General features: G+C 37.2%; 1 protein-coding gene across 4 annotated transcripts in view; it reads right to left on the bottom strand.

The window, feature by feature from the left end:
- Window positions 1-1023: 1023 nt before the first annotated feature.
- CCT (RNA polymerase II transcription mediator) overlaps window positions 1024-24513 on the bottom strand; it is a 64945-nt gene continuing 41455 nt past the window's right edge. For all 4 annotated transcript variants that reach the window (XM_089826363.1, XM_089826361.1, XM_089826362.1 and 1 more), the window contains 6 exons: window positions 10771-10920; window positions 10333-10650; window positions 7684-10190; window positions 3330-5900; window positions 1728-2052; window positions 1024-1538 (listed from right to left, as the gene is read on the bottom strand). In XM_089826363.1, the coding sequence (XP_089682489.1) occupies window positions 1095-1538; window positions 1728-2052; window positions 3330-5900; window positions 7684-10190; window positions 10333-10650; window positions 10771-10920 (6315 nt within the window). In that variant the 3' untranslated portion in view covers window positions 1024-1094. The remainder of the gene's footprint in view (window positions 1539-1727; window positions 2053-3329; window positions 5901-7683; window positions 10191-10332; window positions 10651-10770; window positions 10921-24513) is intronic.

Raw genomic sequence — 24513 nt, 5'->3', positions numbered from 1 at the left:
ATTGGATTTCAATATGCATCGACATTAATCTCAAATGATATCAATTAGCAACTCATGACTGCTAATAATCGTTGCCAAACTGCCAAGACCCGCCACAACTTTTTCTCTGGCACCCCAGAACTCATTTATAATTTCAAGTTATTAATGATTTAAAATTCTACTTCATTAGATAGGAACACCGACGTTTCTTATCTAAAAATTTTTCGCTGTATGCCAGAGATAAACAGAAGATCTGATAGCTCCAAACATTGTGTGTCAATTCAACTAGAAGCTGGCGTCAATTTCCTTGGAGCTATTCTAAAGCTAAATAATTTATGAGATAATGTACGGTGAAATTACTAAGTGCCTACTTTAACAAGTGGCCATAGTTTGAACAGGTAGTAAAACTACAAATGTCAAGCAAGAAAAGTGTCCTTTAGAAAGCGAGAAAGTGCTCTTGAAAATTATTTCACCAGTGTCCTGTATTGGAATAAGTGACGCTTAAAAATGCTGTTAGACAGCAAAAGATCGATAAACAAGCTGGACTGCAAACCCATGCAAACATTATCACAGCACTAGAAATAGAATGCTGCATGTATAAATTGGATACCTGATATCACGAGTCACTGTACGCTGTGAATTGAACAGAGAAACCCAGCTTATAGATTATCTCACTTATTTTAACCCTTCAGGGTATATGATAAAAATTAAACATAAGAGCTAGTGGATGCTTAAACCAAAATGAGAAAAACCAAGGCGTTGTATATGAGTGGTCCCCTGCCTTGAGTAACTCATATCTTTATGTAATTTTTGGACACCATTAAAGTTGGAAGCTTGGAGTTAGAAAAGAAGTGCAATTAAGATGATAGGTCTAACACATACTGCTTAACAGCAATTACAGATTAAATAACCAGCACTTGCCAGTTGCTTTCCCCGATTGAACACCTTGGTTGTATTAGCAAATTGAAAATTGGTACACCCAGCCAAAAATGATACAGGTAAATTGATTTTGTTAAGGCAAAGTAGTCAAGAGCAAATGCGAAATACAACATCAAAATGGAGCTAACAACTTAGTATTATTAAAACCTAGAGGGACCTTGAGGCCCAACAATGAATCAAGTATCATCATCTACAGCTCCAACATAAGTAAGATCTGTTCTTCTTACCCTTACAGCCCCTTTAAGCCAGTTACAAGCTTTCAAATTGACTTGATCTCCACTCACACAACCCCCACTATTACTTCCAGACACTCCTGACCCTGTCCCATCTTCCAGCAATGTCCATGGATCAATTTCTACCTCTGGATCCTGGTACAAAGTGGACTTACATTTTCCAATGGGACTAGCCATTCTAACAGAAGCTTTTTGGGAAGGAACTAGAATGCCAGAGGGAAAACTACTATTGTTTTGAGCACTCGTCTGAAGTACTGGTATAGTTGATGCGGAGAGATGAGGAGGAACAGAACATATTGTAGGACAGTGAAGAGAGGGAAGCAAAGGCATGGCTGCTTGTAGTCGTACACGAACTGCAGAAGACAACTGCATGTGGTCCAACTCAGCCTGACCGCAGAAACAGGCACTTGCATTAACATTATCATTCATATAAACATTGCAAATTAATTCATCGCACCCAAGAAATTTTAAAGAATATATCAATCCAATATAGAAACACAAAAACATCTTTAATATCAACTAGAAATCAAGTCAAGGAGAAAAGTTTTCCAAAATTAGCACATGTTAGCAAAAAACCTGCATGCGTTCTGTGATGTCTGGATCAAACATTAAGACTTCCCGTACAGGTTTTGTATTCCCTTTTGGCCTTAACCAACTTGACCAAGTGCTGCTCAATAATGCATGAAGGATGCTTAGAAATTTGTCAAATAGACTCTCCCCAGAGATACCTGCCGCTGATGCTGCGGCAATCTCAGCAAAGGATTCAAACTCCTTTTTAATGGAAAGGTATTTTTGCATATGAATATTGAAGGGGTCCAAAGCCTCTTGAACAACTCTCGATCCTAGAAGCCGCAACAATACTGGAGCAAGTGCCTGTCTCATGTTGCGCGCCGGTGCATCCCTGTTGATACAAATATGCATTACCATCAATTTACAAGGGTAACAATAAATGAAAGACATGTCAGAACACCAGTCCTTCCTTTAGGCATACATAGACACTGAAGACAATTCCATGCCACCTTTACAGGAATCTTAAATAGTTCCAGTTAGAAATACTTTTTTACATGGCAAATGCTGTAATATTTTTTTAATCATCTTTTAGTACTCATGTTTACTATTTTTAACCTCTCATAAGCTTAAAACCAATTGTAATGATCATTGAAAGTACGCTAAACTGGCACTCACTCAGTACAGATGTGGCTTGCAGATTTCTGAAGTAGACATTAAGATCTTAAGTAGAGGGTTCAACAGTTACTTGGCCATTCTCAAGCTTATTCAAGTTTGATTTCTATTTTTTTGTATCAAATCAGCATTCTGACTCAGATTGTTCTATATAGGTTGAACCAGAATCGAAGTGTAATATTACTCTCCTCTTCCTGACGATGAAGCACATGTGATTCAAAATACTATAAAAAACAGTCAAATCTAGAAGCATTTGGTATTATCAAATTCAAGGATTTCAGAAAACTCATCATCCCTAATATTAATGAAATATTCAGTCAAATTGTGTGCTCTTTTTACTTGATTCAGAAGCACTTGCAGTCCCATCATCCAAACAGTAAAAACTAAAATTAAGACCCACTCTATTTTCAATCGCCAGTTTAAACCTACTGCAGTTCTGGAAGCTCATTTTTTCAATGAATAGCTATATATTGTAAAATACCATTCTGTAACAAAATGTTTTAGAAGCTTGGCATTGCATAAATCCGTAGCATATTGTCAGGAGATGGGCTCAATTGGTGAGCATTTGAGCTTATGAGGCTTACTTGCAGATATGTAATCCCAGGTGGTATAGTAATGTATTAAATTGGGTAAAGCACCAAATCCAAGTTACTGGGTGTGGCACACTACAACATATGAGGCCAGAAAAAAATTTGAATTTGACACAAAAGATACCCCTCAAGCATTAAACCTAAGCCAAAAGTTACCCTGGAAAGATAATTTACTAAGTTTTAATTGACTCGAGTTCAGTCAATTACTAGGCTTGCATGTACTCACACCTGCACGCGGGCAAACTTGATGAATAGTATCATTTAGCTGTGAAACACTCATATTTCTAGGTTCAATTTTTTAAACTGGAATGAAAAATTTGTTGTACATGTTAAACAAAACAAAACAAGAAACTCCTATATGTTCAAACTAAGCCACATAAAAGCACAGAAAAAACAATAAAAATACCTGTCTGCATATATGTGTGGAAGCAGTGGCAAAAGGAACTGTAATCTCAACCACATTGAAACATGCAGTGCTGCAACTGAAGATGGAGAGGTCTCAGTCACTCCTGTCAGTCTTCGTCCCAAGCTAGGGCTGCCACCCCTAAGTCCTTTGCGTGAGCCATGGCTTTTAATTACACTGCTTTCAGCTCCAGATGGTGACTTCCCAACATTTCGAGTAGGCGTGTTTATATGTTGTTCAAGGAGACCCATTTGCTTCACCAAATCTGTAGCGAAGAGATTACAGGTTTCAGTGGAACTCCGTGCTAGGCATGGTAAAACCAAGTCGGCAATCCCTTTCTCTATAGAAAAATATTGGCTCTGGTAAGAATCTAAAGCTTCTTCTGCAACCTCTCCTTCCTCTGGAGATGCTGCCTCCGTCTTCTTTTTGTCTTCAGCAGTTCCTACATAACGCTGTGTCAATGACCACCTGCAGGCATGGACTTGCCTAGTTTTAGTTGAGAAACCACTTCTATTTGCCATGATTTCCAGAAGCTGTTTAAGGGACTTCCGCCCTAAAAGTACATCATTTGCATCCAGAACCCATCTGACATGCAATATTAAGTATTCCTCAAGAGCCTTTCCAAGAAGATGCATAACTTCTGAGTACAATGCAGCAGCATCGGGCCTTACAAGTAATCTAGTAATAACAATTTCTGTAAAAGTCTTTTCAGACTCAGAAAGTGGATTGTTACTAACCCCTGAGGAGAATGCCCGTATTGCTTCTACAGCAGAAATATTCTGGTCCCTGATTTTTTCAATGAGTACTTGTTCATTAAGAAGTAACCGAAGCTCAACCCATTGCCAGTGAAAACTTACTGGCTGCAAGCTATCCAAAACATGCAGAAGTTGATCTACTAATGATGTTTCATCTGCAGCAGGTCCCTTGGGATCTCCATGACCAGAAACCCAGTTGCCCTCATCCTGCAAAAGAACAGATAATGGCATCCGATGATCAAGAAGAGCATGCAAAAATAATCGCCCGCGAAGGGGTGCAAGCATTCTCAGTTTGGAATGCAGATCTAAACCCTGCCTTTCTATTGCAGCTGCTACATCTGAATCACTTGAATCAGATACAAGGTAGTGGTAGAAAGCATGGGTATCTCGCAAGCACACATCCCGAATCGGTTCGTGCCTGATTGCTTCGTCCACAGCTGTTGTCAATGACAATTGAAGTTGACTGTCTTCACGACTGATTGCATTCATGTATGATAGATGAGGCCTCCAAACAATCATGCCAAATAATGAATAGATGGGGGGAAGAACACTGCTAAGAGGCATCATATGCTGCATTCGAGCAAGAGCCAAGACATTTGGCTCACCAAGGAGTTCTGCAACTAGACCATCAGAAACCACCTTGCAGTTGCTAATAAGAACTCTAAACCAATACAAATATACTTCAGTTGAATAATAATCAACCTTGGATGAACTACCTGGTCCAGTTGCACGAGAAATACCATTAGAACTGGACCGACCATTCCTTAACAACTGTGGAACCTCCAGGCCTTCTTTTATCCTCAAAACTGCTACCATTCTTTCTAGATTTGTAATGCCATGAACAATAGAACCTGCAACTAATGCAGCTACGGCTGCTGCAGCTCTTGTGGCCCTTCCCAAAAGACCTTTAGTAGAGTTGCTCAACATCTCATTTGTCACAGTGGAACTAGTATCTGGAGTTTCTGGAGAAAGCTGAAATTGACTACGAGGTGCCTTCCCAGGTGCAAAAGCTATAGCTATTGAACACAAAGCTTCTGTTGCAAGTGTCAATTCAAAGAACCGGTTTTGATGTTCACCAACAGCCTCTTTCAACAATCTAAGGCAATGTATATGAATTTGTATAGCTCGACGAGCACATTTCATCGAAAATGAATGCAGAATAGAAGATGAACCTGAATATGCACTACTTGCAGCAGAATCAAGCATGTTTACAGTGGCTTGACCTACATTACTAACAACTGCTGCAACAACAGCAACCACTACAGATGCATCACCTTGTGGACTACCACCTCCAGTTTGCCGAAAGTATTCAACCAGACCAACCAGATTTTGTAGGGCCACCTGATATCCATCATCTCGTTTTTCGGTCAGAGAATTCTTTGTAGTAGCTAAAAGTTCCCTTTCTTTAATAAAAACATGCTGTATTGCATCATTGATGCGTCTTTGTACCATCTCTTTCACACTTGGACTTATTCTAGATATCCTTCCACTCAGCTTTTGCCGCAGGTGATCATCACAGTCTTCACTGTTAGCTCCACTTGAGGCCCCTACCCATCCAAAAGCTGATTCATTTTCACTTGCTCTCAGCGCCGCTTCCAATTCTGCAACTTGTCTCTGATCAGCTGATGCCTTGAATTTCTTCTCCCAGGCCATCACAGTCGGAAGTCCACCATATTTTTTTAATAAAGTCCGAACATAAACCAGACTTGGGCAGGCAAACCTTCCACCTTGTATAGCAGTCATAACAAGTGCAGCCCGACGCATACCAACATTGATTGCTTCTGGAAGTAGATCTGCAGCTGCAAGAACATTTTCATACCTGAAGCCAGAACATTAGGGATTTGGATAATGAAATATAATTTAGATACTGAATCTAAAACATCCTTGGAAAAAGTGCATATGATATATAAGAACATTAAATCTTAAGTCAAGAAATTGAGAATAAAAGCATAATATGAAGAAACAAATACTTGCAGGTACAAGCTCTGACAGTACAAGAAAGCAGTCACGTTTCCTCAGATAAAGTTGCATATGTAACATGATATTAATTTAGAATGGAAGGTCTGCTGTTGTGATTGCTCAATCAAACAAGGGAATATATCAATTTTGGAAATGTAGATGGAAATGGCTCCTTCCATAGTCCACAATATCAGGAAATCTGTTTTTGGGTATACAAATGGCTTACAGGATATAGTAGACCTAACTGTGCTACAAATGAGGTGTACATAACTTACTGCAAAATTTGAGCTTGTTACCACTCTTTCAAGAGTACATGATCTCCATAATTAGGCCAACTCGAGTGTACTAAAGTCACCCCCAACTCAAGGACATTGCTCTAACTTACAAGGATAACTGAAGTAGAGAGGAAAGCTGCTTTTCTCTAATTAATTTATTAAACCACCAATGGTAGCACATCTACTAGTTTCAAACCACTTTCAAATAAAAGTTAAATTGTTTCTATGTTTCTATCTAATATCTATTGTTTGCACGTCCATAAGGTGTGAACAATCAAATAACATAGAATATAACATGTCAATTTTTAAAAAATTAAATTAATATATCATATTTCATCAATTTAATAGAAAATGCCCTTTTTAGGGTACATCATCAATAAATATTCATTTCTGCATAAACACACACAAATCATTCCATTGTGCTATTATACATACTAAAATTGTAAAATGTAAATCAGACATCTTATAAACCACTACGCAATGCATATTAATTTTATTTTAGGAAAATTTTAAAAACATCCAAGTTCACAAGAGTTGGTACAGGTACGGTACCATAGAGAGACCCAACCACATTAGTTCCCAACTTACAAATTGGCAAGACAAAGTTAAAATGGAGGGCATTCATTATGATCATTTAAAACAGGGTAATGCATACCTTTATCTTTACAGACATTTCCAGCCACGAGATTGCTTTGCTATGATTAAGGCATTTATTGACCACTGACCTCTGTGTGTTGTATATACAAGCCAAAGTCAGAGAGATACTACAAAGGAGTGCTTAACATTCCACCAATTGAGGTGAGTATGTGTCAGACACCTGTTCGGTGAAAGAGGAGCAATTTACATGGAAAAAAAGAGAATCACAGGTCTATACAGTTTGCAATGATCTCATGCACATAGAGGCATGCACACTTCAAAATAAATGCGTAGTTTTGGCAAGCAAATAGGATTTAAAAAACAATGTTAAGCTGGTGTATTCATATTGCCTTGTCACATAACGAAACTGCATAGAATCTCTATAAGAAATCCATCGAACAATAAAAGCGAAAACATTCTTAATATGTATGAAAAAAGAGAAAGCTACGCAATTAAGAGAGAATTCCTAGATTGCATGATTTTGTTAAGTTAATATCCCCCTTTACACCATCACCACCAAAAGTTTGTTCTTTTTATCAGGCTATTTAAAGGTCCTAAAACAGATCTAATTTTATAAGATGTATGATATAATTTATGAACTCTATTTTCTTTAAGTTTTCAAAATTGGAGATACAAGTGCTTTCACAGCTATGTAAGTGTATACACCATATTCAAAGTAAAACCTAAGAACACAACTGTATAATACAAAAAAAAATATCTAAAACTTCATACCTTTGAAGACATGACAAGACAAAACTCTCTCCCGCATCACATGCGTCCCCTTCTCTGCTCCCAGTACTCACAGGTATGTTCCTTCCACCGTGAGCAGAAACATTCGTAACAGAAATTGGAATTTTTGGTAGAACCCATAGTAAAAATTTCACTACAGTTCGCAAATCCATTGAGATGTCTAGTATGTATAAAATTACAGCTATATCATCTTCAGTTAGTTGCCACCGTACAGCAGATCGCTCATCAGATGGAGTAGATGCACTGCCAGAGGGTCGGAGCTGACCAGAAGACTGACTAGTCTTAATAGGAACTTTCTCTCTTCCTTCAACAAGTTGCTTCACAACAGAATTCAACCAGCCTGCCACTGACCACTTTTCAGTGGTTCGTAATCTTTTCATCGCTCTGCCTATTGCCTTGAGATCACCTACATGATGCAATTTGTTACCATCTTTAATTCGTGAAGAAATTTCCCGTTCTAGACTTGGTTTATGATGTGGACAATTTACTTTACTATCACATACATGACTGGAGGAGGCACCTTGGCTACCCTCAATTCTAGCAGAAGCCAGCTGAGCCAAACTTTGTGTCTTGCGCACAGTCTTTTGCCTCCCTCTTGACACTTGTTTTGTTGGTTTCATTGGCTGTTCAACTTTGATTGCATCTGATATTTTAGGTTCTTTTCTAACCCACCAAGTTTCATCATCATCTGTTGAATTAAAGGCAAGTGCCTTCATCAACAAACCTTTTTCTTCACTTATCTTTGCTCGTTTGCTTCGCCCACATTCATCACAGCCAGGTGTTCCTTCTCCTTTTCCTGTTCTACCACTATGTGGTCCCAATGGCCTTTTAAGTTTCCCTTGGACTGCACTTGACTTCGTCAATGAAGACTTTCCACTCAAAACCATGATGGAATCAGGAAAACGCAAAATTACAGAGATTGCAAGCTTGAGTCTATCAATCTGTTGTAGTTTTCCCTTCTCAATCATATCACCTCTGAGATCTGCCCCATTAGCTGATTCTAACTTCCTCTTCTTCTCAAAGGTGTTGGAAGAATCCCCAGCCAAGGTACTGGCTATACTATGTGCTAATATGTTTTGTCTAAAACTTGCTAGGTTTTCTCCTTGCTTCGTAAGATGCCCAATCTTGTCCAGAAATCCATGGAGCGCAAAATGGCGTTCATTGGAGTAAATTCTGATTACATTAGATAGCATAGGATCTGACTCATTTGTTATGTCCTCAAAAGCATGAAAAACTGAAGATGCTGGAAGGTGCTCCAGGATGCGCCTGTGCCAACTTGCCCTCTCAACATCTGCACTGGTCTCTATTTTGTCCATTATTCCACTGATTATCAACTGCCTTACATAAGCATGGGGTTGAAAAACACCCAGCCGTATAAGTTCCAATAGAAGAAATTGAAGAAGCTTAAAAGCTTCACCCTTTTGAAATTCATGCTGATCTAACCAGGCAACAACAGCATCATGCAGACAGCCATAAGTCATAAACAGAGAAGGAACACTGCTTTGAGAACAAAATTTATTTTGCAGAATTTCTGATATATTCTTAAGCATATCAACCTTTCCCCTCTTCCTGGTTAAAAATCCATCATCAACTGACATATTTGGAACGCCCAAAACAGATGCATCACTAGTACCAACACCACTGCTGAAAACTAACTTCTGTAATGCTTCCAATTTCATATTAATCACTGAGACTGCCATATAAATACGAGAAAAATCTCTTTTCCCTGTGGTTTTTCTATCTACATAAGGAGGACCTCGGCAGTATCTGAAGTCGCATGTTGCCCACTCAAAAAGAAAGATAACAGCATAAACTTCTGAAGCTTGGAGTGCATTGATAAAATTCAAGCTTGATCTTATGCATGGACTAATTCCTGATAGCCAATCATCTGGTACACTTTTTGCAGTGAAAGACTCTTCAAATATACAGTGATAAGCACTTCTCACATCTCCTGATATCAGAGCTTTGTCTAGTGTATGTATAGCCTTTCCCTCATTATTATGAAGAATTTCAGGGTAGACAGATTTGGAAAGATTGGTAGCTCTTTTCTGAATAGAGGAGACCAAATCTACAATAGACAACTCTCTTTCAGTAATCGGTTTCTTAGCATCCCTACTCCTATCTATTTTTTCAGGAATACTGCCATCAAAGGGAGCCTTTTCCAGAGTAACAGTTGGCATAAAAGAACTGTTTCTTTTTGCTTCAGGTGGGCAGACAACAGGTGGTAGGGGGAAGCAATCAAGAGCAACAAAGGTGTCAGGTACAGCTATTATCAAATATCGAAGCAATTCTGTTAAAAACATTGCATTGTATGCTTCACGGGGACTATCCTTGGAATCTGGAAGCATACCACTTGGGCACAATCTTCTTAACCAATGAACAGCTATATCTACAAACATCCGTAAATAAGATTGTGAAAGTTCAATGCTATCGATAAGTTCAAATACAATGGGAAGAAGCAACTCCAACACTTCAAGTGACTCTTTTTCCTGCAAACGCATTTAAGGACATTAATCTATCTTCAAACAAAATTGCAGTCCTTGAATCATATTCTACAGGATAAAAAGATTATAAAAGATAGATACTAAATGAATATGTTAACATCATACAGGGAAAGAAAATAAATTGTACCTGTGAGTGACGTAGAACCCATTCAATAACCTTGGGACGATGAAGCAGCCCTTCTGCAAGATGCCAGTGGAGAATCTGCACCATATAGCACCATTTAATGTGCAAAGTGGGCTCCTCGGCTTCATTTTTTGTTCGGGAAGGATCACACCCTTGATGCTGACCAGAGGCCAAAATCAACTGCGCAGACTGATCTCTACTATAAGTTGCTGAAACAGAAACATTTTGACAGGATTCATCTAAAAGGGAATCGAAATAATCTAAGAAATCCTTTGTCCAAAGTTCCACGCGTTTTCCAAGTCCCTTTTCAGATGGTCGAACCTGCTAAACGAAGCAGTTATACCCAATAAGACATCTTATAGCACAGAATGGGAACAAAAAGCTAAGATCATAAATTTTTGAACAAAAACCATCTACTTAAAATTCAAATATTGCCCAGACCTGATTAAGATATGTGATTTTGATGAACCATGTTGCTCGTAACAATGGGACCCTGTGCTTAATAAGTGCTTCAAATAGAGCCTTCTTCCTATAGCCATGAGGTACATGATCAGCTAAAGAACGCAATCTCTTCTGTGGTTGTGAAAGGCCCTGTTGAGAATGAATAAACCAGTAACTAAACAATAATTAGTATAAGGACTTGGAATTACAAATGATTCCAAGGCTATGAACAAAATCATATCAATGGACTACTACAAATAAAATAAAAACCAATTATGCAGGTGGGTTCCCTGAAACAAAGGATACATGTGTATTACTTGTCACCATCAAAAATCTCAGTCAGAGGCAAGCATGGGTTGGGTAGCTGTTGCAGTTTGGAAAAATGAAAATAATAAAACCATATGACATCAAATTGAACTTATATAATAAACAAAACCAACTCTTCCACTCAGTCTCAATAAGACTCATCTTTACCACAGAGCAACAGCGACCGAATTTATCACTAGTTAATGCTGGTCCCTACTCCCTAAAATTCAATACTTCATCAGATATTTCTATGTGTATACCAAACTCCAAACTTTACTTTGATCCATCAATCACCAGAACTTGTTCTGCAAATGATAATTAGTATTCAACATCTTCAAGTTGTCCTACTCAGAGGAAACTCTTGAGACATCAGTAAAAATTTAGAAATCCATGCCAGTAAACAAAAATTCCCCCAAACATACCAAAAATATAAGCCATTCTGTGTCGGTTGATGCATTGAACTGAAATATTGTGATGCAAGAACATCCAGGTCTTGTTTCGCTCATTTTTGTTATCCTGAAGGAACATCCAGGTCTTGAAATGACTGCAATCTTGCACTCTGACAATATTGCTTGGCTCATATTTTTCTAAGTTGCCAGTTTGGATTCCGGTACAGATATGGGTTCAAGATTTGGGTTCAAAATTCGTCCAAATTTTTTGGGGGTTGGGTTTGGATTCGTTTTGGGTTCATCCGTACAAAAACATATGTTTACATCACTATGCTAATAGTAAAGCAACATAGAAAAATACACCACCATATCCATGTTTCAGTTCAATAGGATTAGCCATACAACATGATACGCTTGCTTGGTCACATGCATGGAACATATTTCCATATCAAGGAGGCAATTTGAGAATAAAAGGAATTGTCAAAAGATAAGTGCAGTTGTCTGATTTTAATTTTTGTATTGGTTAGAGGATTTCTCACTATACCAGATCAAAAGTTCAGATTCAAATTTTAAGCCCTGGATTCAAAGATATCATACCTTTTTTAATGAAATTCCTCTATAGACATCAATTGTCAATTTAGATTTCCTGTACAAGCAAGTGTTCATTTTCATTCACAAATGCATAAATGGCATATATATCATCTTTTTTGGTCTTTATAGTGGTCACTTTAGGCTTGGGAGGACCGAATAGACCAAATTCAGCCCAGTTTGAGCCGCTGGGAAGCAAATTCTTCAAAATTCACTGCAAATTCTGCCCGGGTTCCTCTGACAGAATTTGCAGCAAATTCATAGTTTTGCAAGAGAATTTGAAGAGAACTTGACAAGGACCAGACTTTGTACAGAATCAAACCAGACTTTGAGGGTTGGTAGAGAGAATCTGGTAACTTTTGTTATCCTGACTTTTTTTTATTGATATAGGTTCTGTCCACTGGTTATGTTTTGTGTTGGTATAGATCTGCTAACCGTGTGGGGTCCACAGGAAGCTGGGCACAAGCAATTAGATTTATTGGAAGAACCGAAACATTTTTTTTTTTAAGTTTGAAAGCGTTGTGAAACACAGAAATCGCATGTTTGAAAACTGCTAAAAGTGTGCATTTCTAAAATGGCAGTACCTACAAATAAACAGTGAGGGATGCATAAATGCAAGTACAGAGACAAGCACGGAAAACATGCTCAGAATGTCGCCAAAAAATGTCGATGCAGAAGCCACCAAAACACCGTTGAAATTTTTCTCTTAACATTATAAATGACTGTTCTGTCAAGCAGCATGCCTGCAAAATCAAATTTCCTCGTCTTATTTTTCAGGATACATATCAATTGCAGTTCTGTACAAGGTCAATTCTGTTGGGAATCAAAATAATCAAAATGATAGTTGTTGTCTTACTTCATCTCACTATTGCAAATTCAAATTATTTGGAGCTACTCAGATCTGCAACTCTTTACTGGGTCCAGTGGACTCATGACTGCATTTAATAGTAATACTACACATGAATTGTCAGATACAAAACACTGATCCTCTCAGAAGATGTTAATTCTAGTTCAAGGGAATGATGCTCTACAAACATCATGACATTTCGAAGAAATTTAAGGACCATGAGTATATGATGGGCCTTTCCAATTATGCAATTCATGATGTAGAGTGCAGGATATGACCTCAAAATAATAGATGATGATGCTAACAACATACTTGCAAGGAAATGTTTGGCAATGAAAGCATGTTACAAATTAAATATGTGAAACTCTTGTTGGTGCTCCAAACTGTATCCTGAAACCTTAGAGAATGCACTTGCAATCTAGATGTGGGGTACACTGGTCAACTCAAACTAAAAGTAGAACTTATAATCAAATTGCTAACATCTAGATACCAATTTTGCATCTGCAGACCAAGGAGAGTATTCATAGAGATCTGGGCAAGACAATTAAAGAAACATGAACACATAGGTCACAAAACTTAGCCATGCCCCGTGTAAGATTATCCCAATTATTTCTTATGAAATATCACCTAAACTGGATTACTAGACAGATGCAATGTCCCTTTCTATAAAAAAATTGCTTCAAATAAATAATCTTACCTCATGACAATGATTGCATATCAAATTATAAATATAAATTTATCCTCTAAAACTTCAATTATATAATTCAGGTTTGAAGCTTATAATGCATGTGAATGGAAGTGCAAGCTTCCACCTACCCAATTGTCTTTTTGAAGAAAAATCAAATTTTGTTTTTCTGTCTTCAAGCAGCCGACTTCTCGATGGGGGCCAATTTAGATTTTTTTTTGTCAGATCAGATTAGAGAGAAAAATCTGACCTTTTTCAAATTCGGCAACTGTGTGCCAACTCTCTTTTACAAATTGGAAGCTTGTACCAACTTGAGCCAGCTCTCTGCTAACTGTGGTTTGCCTCTTTACAGAGTGGCATCCCTTCACCGAATGCAATCTGATTGTTTACTTGCCTTGCACTGCAAATTAATGTATTGCCCCAAGTGGATATATATTGAAGACTGCTTTGTTTATTGGTATGCTAAATATTTTATTTTTGCCTCTGAGCATGCAGGGAGTTGAGGTGACAATTTCAGCACCCAGGTGAGGAAGGATGCAGCCCCTAACCCACCAATCAGTTCATTTATACCCAGCGTGATATTTATTTTGATTTTTTCCTTGAGCACGATGGATCTTGGGACAAAACCCCAAGAGATATGTGTAAGAGTTTCCAAATCAGTTGTATGTACATTTTGATTCCTGAATTTGCGGCTTCTATATTAAACTTGTTTACTGGTGCTCTGAATCTGTGTAGCACTATTAGCTATCTGACTGAACTATAAGCAATTTGGTGACAATTTGGTGACCCTTGCAGTGAAATTCTCTTCTCCTAAATCTATGTTGTGAAATAAAATTTGTTTCTGAATTTAATAGTTTAAAGTAAAAAGAAAGATTTATATATAAACTTAACTTTTAGTCTGTGTGTTAGTGTAATTAAATATTCCTAATTACACTTCACTTGAGCTTAAATAGGACAATGCATTACATAATAGTTTGCATTGTAGACACCTAGGACTTTGCATTTCATTTTAGCACAACTCTGCACAAGTGTAGGAAAATTCCACTTTAGCTGGAGTTAGTTGTTATGTCGTTGCACTTTATGTGTGAGATCCAACTTCAGTGTTTCATTTTACAATGGAGGATAATCCACATTTGGTGGACATGTGATGCCACATAGGATGGTTGATGGGTTATCATTTGCATATCTCCTAGTTATCATGCATTGCGTATATACTATATAGTCAAGCATATCTACATTGCAAATCAAGAGGGAGTTATTCATGTATTATTGATCATTATTGAGTCCAATCAACTAGAGATTGTATCATTTGCCTATCTCTCTTGTGCAAACCATTGGGTTTCTAGATCTTGGCAAATTCTTCAATTTCTTTGGCAAAATTCTTACATGGTATTAGAGCTTGATCCAAATTCTTACATGGTATAAGAGCTTAATCCAAATTCTTCCACTCTGCTATAAATCTTCATTCAAATTTGCAATTGTCTCCCTTTAATGAAGTCTATAAAATATCTTTAATTTATCTGCGAGTTTGGGGATTTCCTTCCACTAACTCAATGAAAGATTAGGGATTTCTGTCCTAGAGGGATACCATCTTTATGGTGTTAATATATTGATTCATGCTACAAGAGGAGTGATAAATGAATATAAAAATTTAAAATGTATTCTTCAATGATGCTTATCTTTCCCTGTTCTATGTAGCTTACATTTGTTTTTCTTTTAATGGTTGCGATTCTACAAACAGCCTTTTTTTAATTTTATATTTATAATTTTATAGCTATAATATATTTTATATTTAGCTTTTTGATATTTGAATTTGTTATTATTTAATACTATTACCCTAATCTCATCTAAAGAAGCGAAAAAAAAACAGATAGATTACACATGCATTTGTAGATCCAAAAAAAATTTATATCCCTTTATGTTTCTCTTAATTCGTGACCAACCTAAAAATCCAACATCTATGCTCTCTGAAAACATACGAGACAAGAGCTCGCTCAAGAACTGTGCAAATTTAAATATACGAGGCATCAAGTAACTCATGAGCAGGTGGAACCTATCCTACACTAATTCTACAGAGAACAGTGAAAGAGTATATTTCTAATGAAACATGATTAACATTATCAGATTTCCAAAATCCATTTGAAATGTGTAATTTTATTTCTGGATTCAGTTGCGTAAGGTTTTTTATTATTTTAGCATCATCCTTTCAAATGATCCATCATCAAGATGAGAGAATGCAAGAATAAAATTATGCAATCGAATCCAGAAACGTTGATGCTAAAAACAAAACTTACACAATCGAATCCAGAAATAGAATTACACAAAACATGATTATTCGGCTATTTGTCAACTGTACCCTAAGTCACAGCATCCATTGGCTTTCTGCCTTAAAGTTTGAAATTCGGTAAACTTCAAAACTATTTTACTTGGGGATGCGTTTCCGGGCCTAAGCCTCGGGTCTAAGAAAATGTCCCCGTTTCGGAGACTTTAGCCAAAAACATTTCCAAGCCATCCCCACCAAGTTAAGAAAATCGGCAACGCATTTCCAGCTAGCATTGACCATCTCAGTGACTGCGTAGCTGTTTCCCATCTGTCCCGAGGACTGCTTGAAGTTTACAATTTCAAAATAAAATTTAATTCAAAAAACATTAATAAATGGCGATTTTTTGCCCATTCACAAGCCCCATGCATTGCAAGTCGTTAAAATAATAAATGTCATGTTTACAGTTTAACATAACATTTGTTGAAATTTTTTGGAATCATTGCAAACTTAGCATCCAACTATGAATGAGAATTCAAAATTCTATTCAACAAACTAGACCTGAAAATAATTGTAAATTAGACTTTTGTTTCATATTCATTTCGCAGATCTGGAAATGATTGCCACTGGGTTGAACATGACATATCTATAATACTCTGATAGCAGTAATAAGCCCCAAAAAATACAATATTGTAGCTGATTACTGCCTAGAGAAGATGGCTGCTACCTGTCGAGCAATTTGGCACAATAAATTCAATTCTTCTCCAAAAACCACAAGCAAGAGCTCTAAAGTCTAAACATATTGCCCAGCTATGGCAGATTGATTCATTCAATACCCAGAAGTAGATTGTTTCTCTCATTTGATTCATTTGATATCATCTTATGTTCCTATTCTTAGACTTAAGTATTCTTAGATGATTCAATGATGCTAAGTTCTATGCTGATTTGATGAAATGGACCTGCTAATGTTAAATTATGTTGCTCTGATGAATGTGACAATGTTATGTAATTCTAGAACTCATGGATATATTTGAAAATATATATATATATATATACACCCCGCGCTGGCCAAAAACAAACATTCCAGAAACCCATTTTCTCGTTCCCATCCCAGAAACTCAAGTAACATAGCTTCAGAACGTTTCTAAAATGTTTTTTAATTCCCCCCATATTCATAGGAATGAACAGCACAATTTTAAATAAAATATATTAATAACTTTGCTTCTTAGGGCTTTTTTGGATCGATCAGTATGAATTTGTTCATCCTAGAAGCGTGAATGAACATATCCACGCCAACAACGATTAAGCTTTTTTAGCTCTTCTCAATGTCAATAGCATAAATAAGAATGTTATCAGGAGCAAACCTCATACTCCAGCTGATCAAAACATTTAGTGCACAAATTTTATGCTTCAGGGACATAGAATGTTGGGCTACATTTCTGATTTATTTTTATCCAATCCATTAAAATTTTATATTGTAAATATTTAAATTAAATTTTCATTAAAAGATTTTCATTTGAACAAAAATTAAATTTAATCTTTTTATATTATATTTTAAATCATTAGATTTGTTACTTGATTTGTGTTTTATTAAATGTATTTAAGTTTAATATTTTAGATATTTAAATTATAATATATAAAATTTAATATATTTATTATTTATATTAATATTTCTTGAATAAGTTCTAAATTATCAGAATATAAAAAATTACTTTAACATAATATTCTTTAACATATAAAAAATTACTTTAACATATTTTTTATATTCTTTGAATTATAAAATAATAAAATTACTGTAAGACGAGCTTTTGGCCCTAGCACAACTTCAACGAAATTTATTGTTGTTGAACTCAAACCCGAATCTTGTGACATAGCAATGCCTATTTCATTTCAGAGTCAAGAGCTTAAAAAGGGAAAGACAATTCATCCAAAACTATAGTAGTACGCAGATGCATATAAGATGACATCATTCATGCTGCAATATAACTAGCATTCAATTCAAAGAGATCATTCACAACCACTCAAAGAGATCACATTAGCTATTATGAAAAGCAACACCCAAAGACTTTGTGAATATAAAACAAGAAGCTAGAAAATATAGCCCCAAAGACATATAATTATACTGTTATGCCCTAAACCTCCTAATCAATTCTGAAGAGATGGGGATAATGGTGTGAAACCCAACCAACAACACCTCCTCAAGACTTTGTACAAATAAATATCTCAACCCTCTGAAGCTTTGACATACATCATTTGGTCAAAACTTAAAATGCATTGCAGACAGCCTTCTACAAAAATGGCCAAGAGATCTTTTCATCCTATGAGAAACATCTATACATAACTAGCCATCATAACATATATCCTCCATGCTTATAATACTTGTACTGCAAGATACTTTCTAGAAGCAATGAATTGTCGAAGTCATAGAGCGCATAGTCAAATCAAATCTAAGCAGCAAGTGAAAACTACTTCAAATTTGCACAATTTGGTGCCTTGTGAAAGTCTGCTGAATAGCCCGCATCCTAAAAACCTAGATCTTGTTTCTTTTTATTCTAGAGCTACCTCTTTTAATCAAGAACACAGTGCCAAAATCAGGTTTGATTCAATAAGACCCTCATGTTGTTCCCAAGTCTCAAGCAAGGCCACAAGAATCCTTACAAGTCTGGCAATCAATGTCACACCCAACTCCACTTGCAGCAGAATATAATATTTTCACTTAAAAACCCCACATGTGCTTAAATCACCTTGATGTCTTTGAACTCTGGACCTATATCAACAGCCTACATTGTTCAAACTTCAACAATCTATCCACAGTCAAAAGTTAAACACTAAGAGCAAAGTTGCTTATAATTCATTTAGGCATTTACCCAATGAGGAACAAGAAGCACACACCTTAGCATGAGCATTGCTAAGAAACCTTGAAAGATGATGCCAAGTACTCCACCAAGTATGCCACTTTAGACTGCTTAGTGATTCATCAATTACAGCTACATGGGTAGACCCCTTCAAAGTCCTACATATATACCTCCTTGTTGATGTTTGATAGCTTCTGTCGGATAAACCTATATATAATTATCTAAGATATAATTGAGATATAAGTATATGAGAAAAATTCATATAATAATGATATATATATATATATATATATATATATATATATATATATATATATATATATTAATTATCTTATTAGTGAATAGACATGTCCCATGAAGGGACATGTCCATTCATGGCTTACACTCAATATAAATATAAGTGATTGTTGCATTTGGAAAATATATCCGATGATAGGCAATGCTATTACATTTGCAGCATATCATCCTAAACTTTAACATGATATCAGAGCAGGCGACTCCTAGACCTATTAATACTGAAACATCTGCAATAATAACAACACATTTCAGATGAAAACCGTTGGTAGACAATGCAAGGTAGAGACGGGATAAGACGGAAGTATGAGTAAATTATTCATCACCTATGCTTGCATCAAAACTACAGAAGTAAGTACATCACATACATACAGAGGCACTGAAAAGAATTGGAAATAAAAGGAAAAAAAATGTGGTTAGTTTATTAGAAAGATACTCAGCACCAATCAGCAAATTAAGAGATAGATCGTTAACATCTCAAAAAAACAAGAATAAAATACAATTAAAAAAATCCGTTAGCTAATTGACAAGTCACAGAGACAGATATAAGATAAGAGACTGCAGAAATCAAAAGGAGCATCACAGAAAATCAGAGAATGATTAGAAAAATATCACATGAAGAAGACAACAGAAAACATCAACAACTTCTCCACTATAGAATTGCATCGTATAAGCACATCAACGATACAAAATATGGATGTAATATGCAGGGAGTTGCATGTAAGAATCCGAACCCAGTTTTTAATAATTTCCACAATATGGCAATGGACATGTATAATATGAATACTCGGATAGATAACTTCAAAAATAACAGAACACACCAACATGCATTTAAAACCATGTACTCTACTCCTCCGAGTTACTATCTCCTAGTGTGTTTCTAATGGTAGTCATTTGGAAATATCATATAATCATATTAGAAGTTTAAATCCATAGAAATATCTACTGCTGTGAACAAGATGCAAGACAGAATAGATAAGGGAACCTGATGTCAAAGTTATTGGGTTGGCCTTCTAAGCAACTATAGCTGTGTGGTGCACGTACAGAAGAATACTTGCTTGCCGTGGAGGATCGGACTGCTGGAGTAGTTGGCGGCACACGTTACAACTGCTCTGAGCTCTCAAAAACCCACTGCACACTCCACCAATGTTCCTGCAACCTGCTACTGACATCTATCACACCTGCTGTTTGTTGTATGTCATCCACGGTATGGGAGTGTCCCAACACCTCAGCCAAACACCCTTTCTTCCATGCGATTGGTACAGTCAGCTTTCCTTTCGATGTGAGAAGGATAGATACCCGACCCCCTGAACACCACAGCCTGTCCACTCTGATACATCTGATGTTCACGCTGATGTTTAAACCCTTATGTCTATGCTGTTAATGGCTGAGCCTATACTGAAGATCGATCATGCTAACTCCCAATATTATCAGAATTAACAAACGGTTACTACTTGTTAAGTGAACTTACTTCTTGGAAGTGGATCCTGATTAGCAATGACATATCACAATGCAAATCCACATCTAAAAATGAGTAAGTCTTCGATGAGATGCTGGGGCTACGTCCAACTTCTCAAACTGCCTCAAAGGATTTCGTCCTCAAGAGCAACCAATCACATTTAAGCAACCTCTCTTATTTTTGAACAATATTCTATTTCATGGTGACAATCCCAAGGAAGTTCATTGCTTTTATAACCTCGATATAAAGGTAAGTACAAACAACTAGGCAATGCGGGATAAAAATCATTTTCGTCTTTTAGTCACTTAAGTTACTTTTGTTATCAAAATGACTTATAAGTCATAAAGTAACTTTATAAATCAACTTTACAAAATAAAGTGACTTAACTATAGAAAAGCTTCTCGACTTCAATACTTCCCAAAACGAAACCAAATAATTTTTTGTGATTGGTTGGCATCCTCTAGATTAATGCCGTTAGTCTATCCGGATGGAAAGGCGGCAAAAAGGCCTAGCACAGAGAAGGGGACATTACAGTCCTCCCTTCCCGAAAGTGTTGGATGTTGCAAGATTGATTTGCCCTCCCAAGTGGCATCTTCATATGGCAAATCTTTCCAACGAACTAAATACTCCCTAATGGGTTTGTTACGCAGCTTCTCTCTAATCTCAATCACCTCAACTAGAACCAAAACCAGTTTCCCTTCCACATCAAGTGCAGGCAATCCAATAGAAGGCACTACATGCTGACCAATCACCTTCTTGCGGCAAGACATGCGAAAAACATTATGGATTCTACTGTCATCTGGCAAATCCATCTCATAAGAAACCTCAACAACCCTCCTGGTAATGCGATAGGGGCTATAAAATCTAGGCTGAAGCTTTTCAGATCCACTCTTCCTCAAGTAACTCTGCCTGTAAGGTTGGAGGCAAAGATAAACCATGTCACCTAACTCAAAACTCCGGCTTTCCGATGACGATCAGCGTACATCTTTTACTTGATTCTGAGCCTGTAAATTGTTCTCCTGAAGAGATCAAAGAATATCCTATTGGTCTTGTATCTAGTCTCTAGCTAGCGATGCTCTGTTGTCCTATAAGGCCAGATCTACTAATGATAGTGGCTTGCTGCCATAGAGCTCGAAATGGTGTCATCCAGATGGACATGTGGTAGGCGTTGTAGCAGCACTCCCCTAAATATAACCATTTAACCCAGGCTCTCTATTGCCCCGCTACATAGTTTCAAAGATAACCCTCCACCCATTTATTTACTATCTCACTCTGCTCATCCGTTTGTGGGTGGTAACTCGTGTTGGGTGTCAATTTTGTACTTTGCCAATCTGAATAATTCATACCAAAAAATGTTGAGAAATTTGTTGTCCCTATCACTCACAATGGTCCAAGGTAGACCATGTAGATGAAAACCCTCTCAAATAAACAACTTTGCTACCTAAGAGGCCGACCAGTCTGTCGTATAGCATAGAAATGAGCAAACTTAGTCAATCTATCCACAACCACAAAAATGGAATCTCTGCCCTGAACTCTTGGCAATCCTACAATAAAGTCCATGGAGATACCCTCCCATTTCCATGATATGGAATAAGAAGAGGCTGTAATAATCTAGCTAGAAAATCTTGCTCCGACTTGTTTTGCTGACAAGTCTGGCATTCTCTGAGATGCTAAAGGACATCGTTCTTGAGGCCCATCCATGAAAACCTTTCTCTGATCTATCTATAGGTTTTGAAAAAAACCTGGGTGTCCAACTGATGGTGCATCGTGAAGGGTATTCATAATTTTTACCTTGAGCTTAGACTCAAGCACGAGGTAGATCTTTTTCTTATAAAAAATCATATCATCAATTACCTTGTAACTGTTGTCCTAGAGTTGCCCATCCATGATCTGACAAGCTTGAAAATTCTTAAAATACTCAACCAATAACTGGGACTTCCAAACAGCTGATATCTCCAAAATGCCACAACACTCTACTACTAAAGGTCTCTTGGAAAGAGCATCAACAACTATATTGTTCTTACCCTTAACATACTCGATATCAAAATCATAGGCCTAAATTTTGGTGACCCACTTTTGTTGTCTTTCATTCAAATCCTTTTGTTCTAAGAATTATCGCAAGCTGTTGTGGTTTGTCTTAATCGTGAATTTGCCACCCACCAAGTATTGTCTAAGCTTGGTTAAAGCGCGCATAATGGCTAGCATCTCCTTGTCATAGGTGGAATACAATCTCTCACTGTCCTTGAGCTTCTGGCTCTCATAAGCTATCGGATGCCTATCCTACATCAGAACTACGATAATTCCGTTCCTTGAAACATCGCACTCTAAGCCAAAAGGGCGAGAGAAGTCGGCAAGTGTCAGAATCGGACAAGTGCTCATCACTTTCTTGAGCTTATCAAAGACTACCTCTACATCATCTATCCACCTAAATACCCCTTTCCATGTGAGATAGGTGAGAGGAGTTGTTGTCTGAGAGAAGCCTCTAGTGAACCTCCTGTGATAAGAGCAAAGACCGAGGAAGCCTCTCAAATCTGATACGTTCCTCGAAGGCGACCAATCTAGGATTGCTTATATCTTTTCCTGGTGTACCTTAACCCCATCCGCACCAATCGCATGTCCAAGGTAAAGAATCTTAGTCAATCCGAACTCACACTTTGATTCCTTCGCAAACAATGAATGTTCCTCCATAATGCTAAGTACCTCATCTAGGTGTTGCAAATGCTCCTCCCAAGTCCAGCTAAAAGCTAGGATATCATCAAAGAAAACCAAAATACTCTTGCGCAACTGCATTTTAAAAATATGGTTCATACATGATTGAAATGTGGCTGGTGCATTAGTGAGCCCAAATGACATAACCAAAAACGTAGTGTCCATAGTGGCATGAGAAAGTTGTCTTATGCAAGTCCTCACGAACACGTATTTGATGGTATCCAAATCGAAGATCTATCTTCAGGAAATAGACTGCCCCATGTAGTTCATCTACTAACTCATCAATGCAAGGAATAGGGTACCTATCCTTAATGGTCCTCTTGTTGAAAGCACGGTAATCAATACACATGCGAAGAGTTCCATCCTCCTTTTTCACCAAAACTACTGAAGAAGCAAAAGGGTTGGAGCGAAGTCTGATGTGTCCCATGTCTAAGAGTTCCTTAATCGTCTTTTCTAATTCCTCTTTGTAATGTTTGGGGTGACAATAAGGAGTGGTAATGACGGGTTTGGCGCCCTCCTCTAACTCGATGATATGCTCAAACCCTCTATCTGGGGGAATACCAAGGGGTATGTCTTCAAAAACCCTCTTGGGCTTATCAAGCACCGACTGAATGTCACAGCGAAATTGCTGTCCTGAACCTAATGTAGCCTAAGAGGAGATGAAACAATGTGCCGCACAGTCAATATCATCATGCCTCATAATAGCCTCCATCCTGTGAGCTGAAATCACTCTGAGTTCACCCTCTAGCACAACCTTGAGAATCACCTGTTGACCATCGTGTAAGAATTCCAGCTACATCTTACCATGATCAATTGTATGCCTATCAATAGTCTATAACCACTACCTACCCAACATGGTATCTAACCCATCCAAATCAACAACATAAAAATCTGCCTCTAGAAGATAGTCATCAAAGTGAACCGAAAGTCCTAGCACATTCCCTGTGCACCTTAATCTATCACCTTTTGATAAGTAGGAGATAATTTCCACAAATTGTGATATTGCTATCATGGGTCAATGAATTTGACTCAAAATCACAGTTAAATCCTGATAGCAATATCACAACTATCACCTTTTGCTACACTAACTTCAAACTCGGGTATATCATCAACTTGTACCCTTCTCTTTGATACCCAACGTGTGCTTATGAAATTATGTGATGCACCTGTATCTAAAAGGCAAACAATATGATGTCTTCTAATTACGTCATTCAAACAAAAGGGGTGACCAGTGGGATCGCTAGAAAGGGAAGCTATGATAGGGAACTGTCCAGGAGTGGATTCCTTCTTTTTCTCTTTAGGAGGTTGCTCCTCACTTCCTTCCTCATCGCTACCATCAACATCGCTACCT

This window comes from Cupressus sempervirens, chromosome 4, assembly GCF_028749045.1.
Source record: "Cupressus sempervirens isolate cs-2001-9-10 chromosome 4, ASM2874904v1, whole genome shotgun sequence".
Lineage (NCBI taxonomy): Eukaryota > Viridiplantae > Streptophyta > Pinopsida > Cupressales > Cupressaceae > Cupressus > Cupressus sempervirens.
The sequence above is the reverse complement of the archived record's forward strand: the minus strand, read 5'-3'. Positions and strand labels throughout refer to the sequence as shown.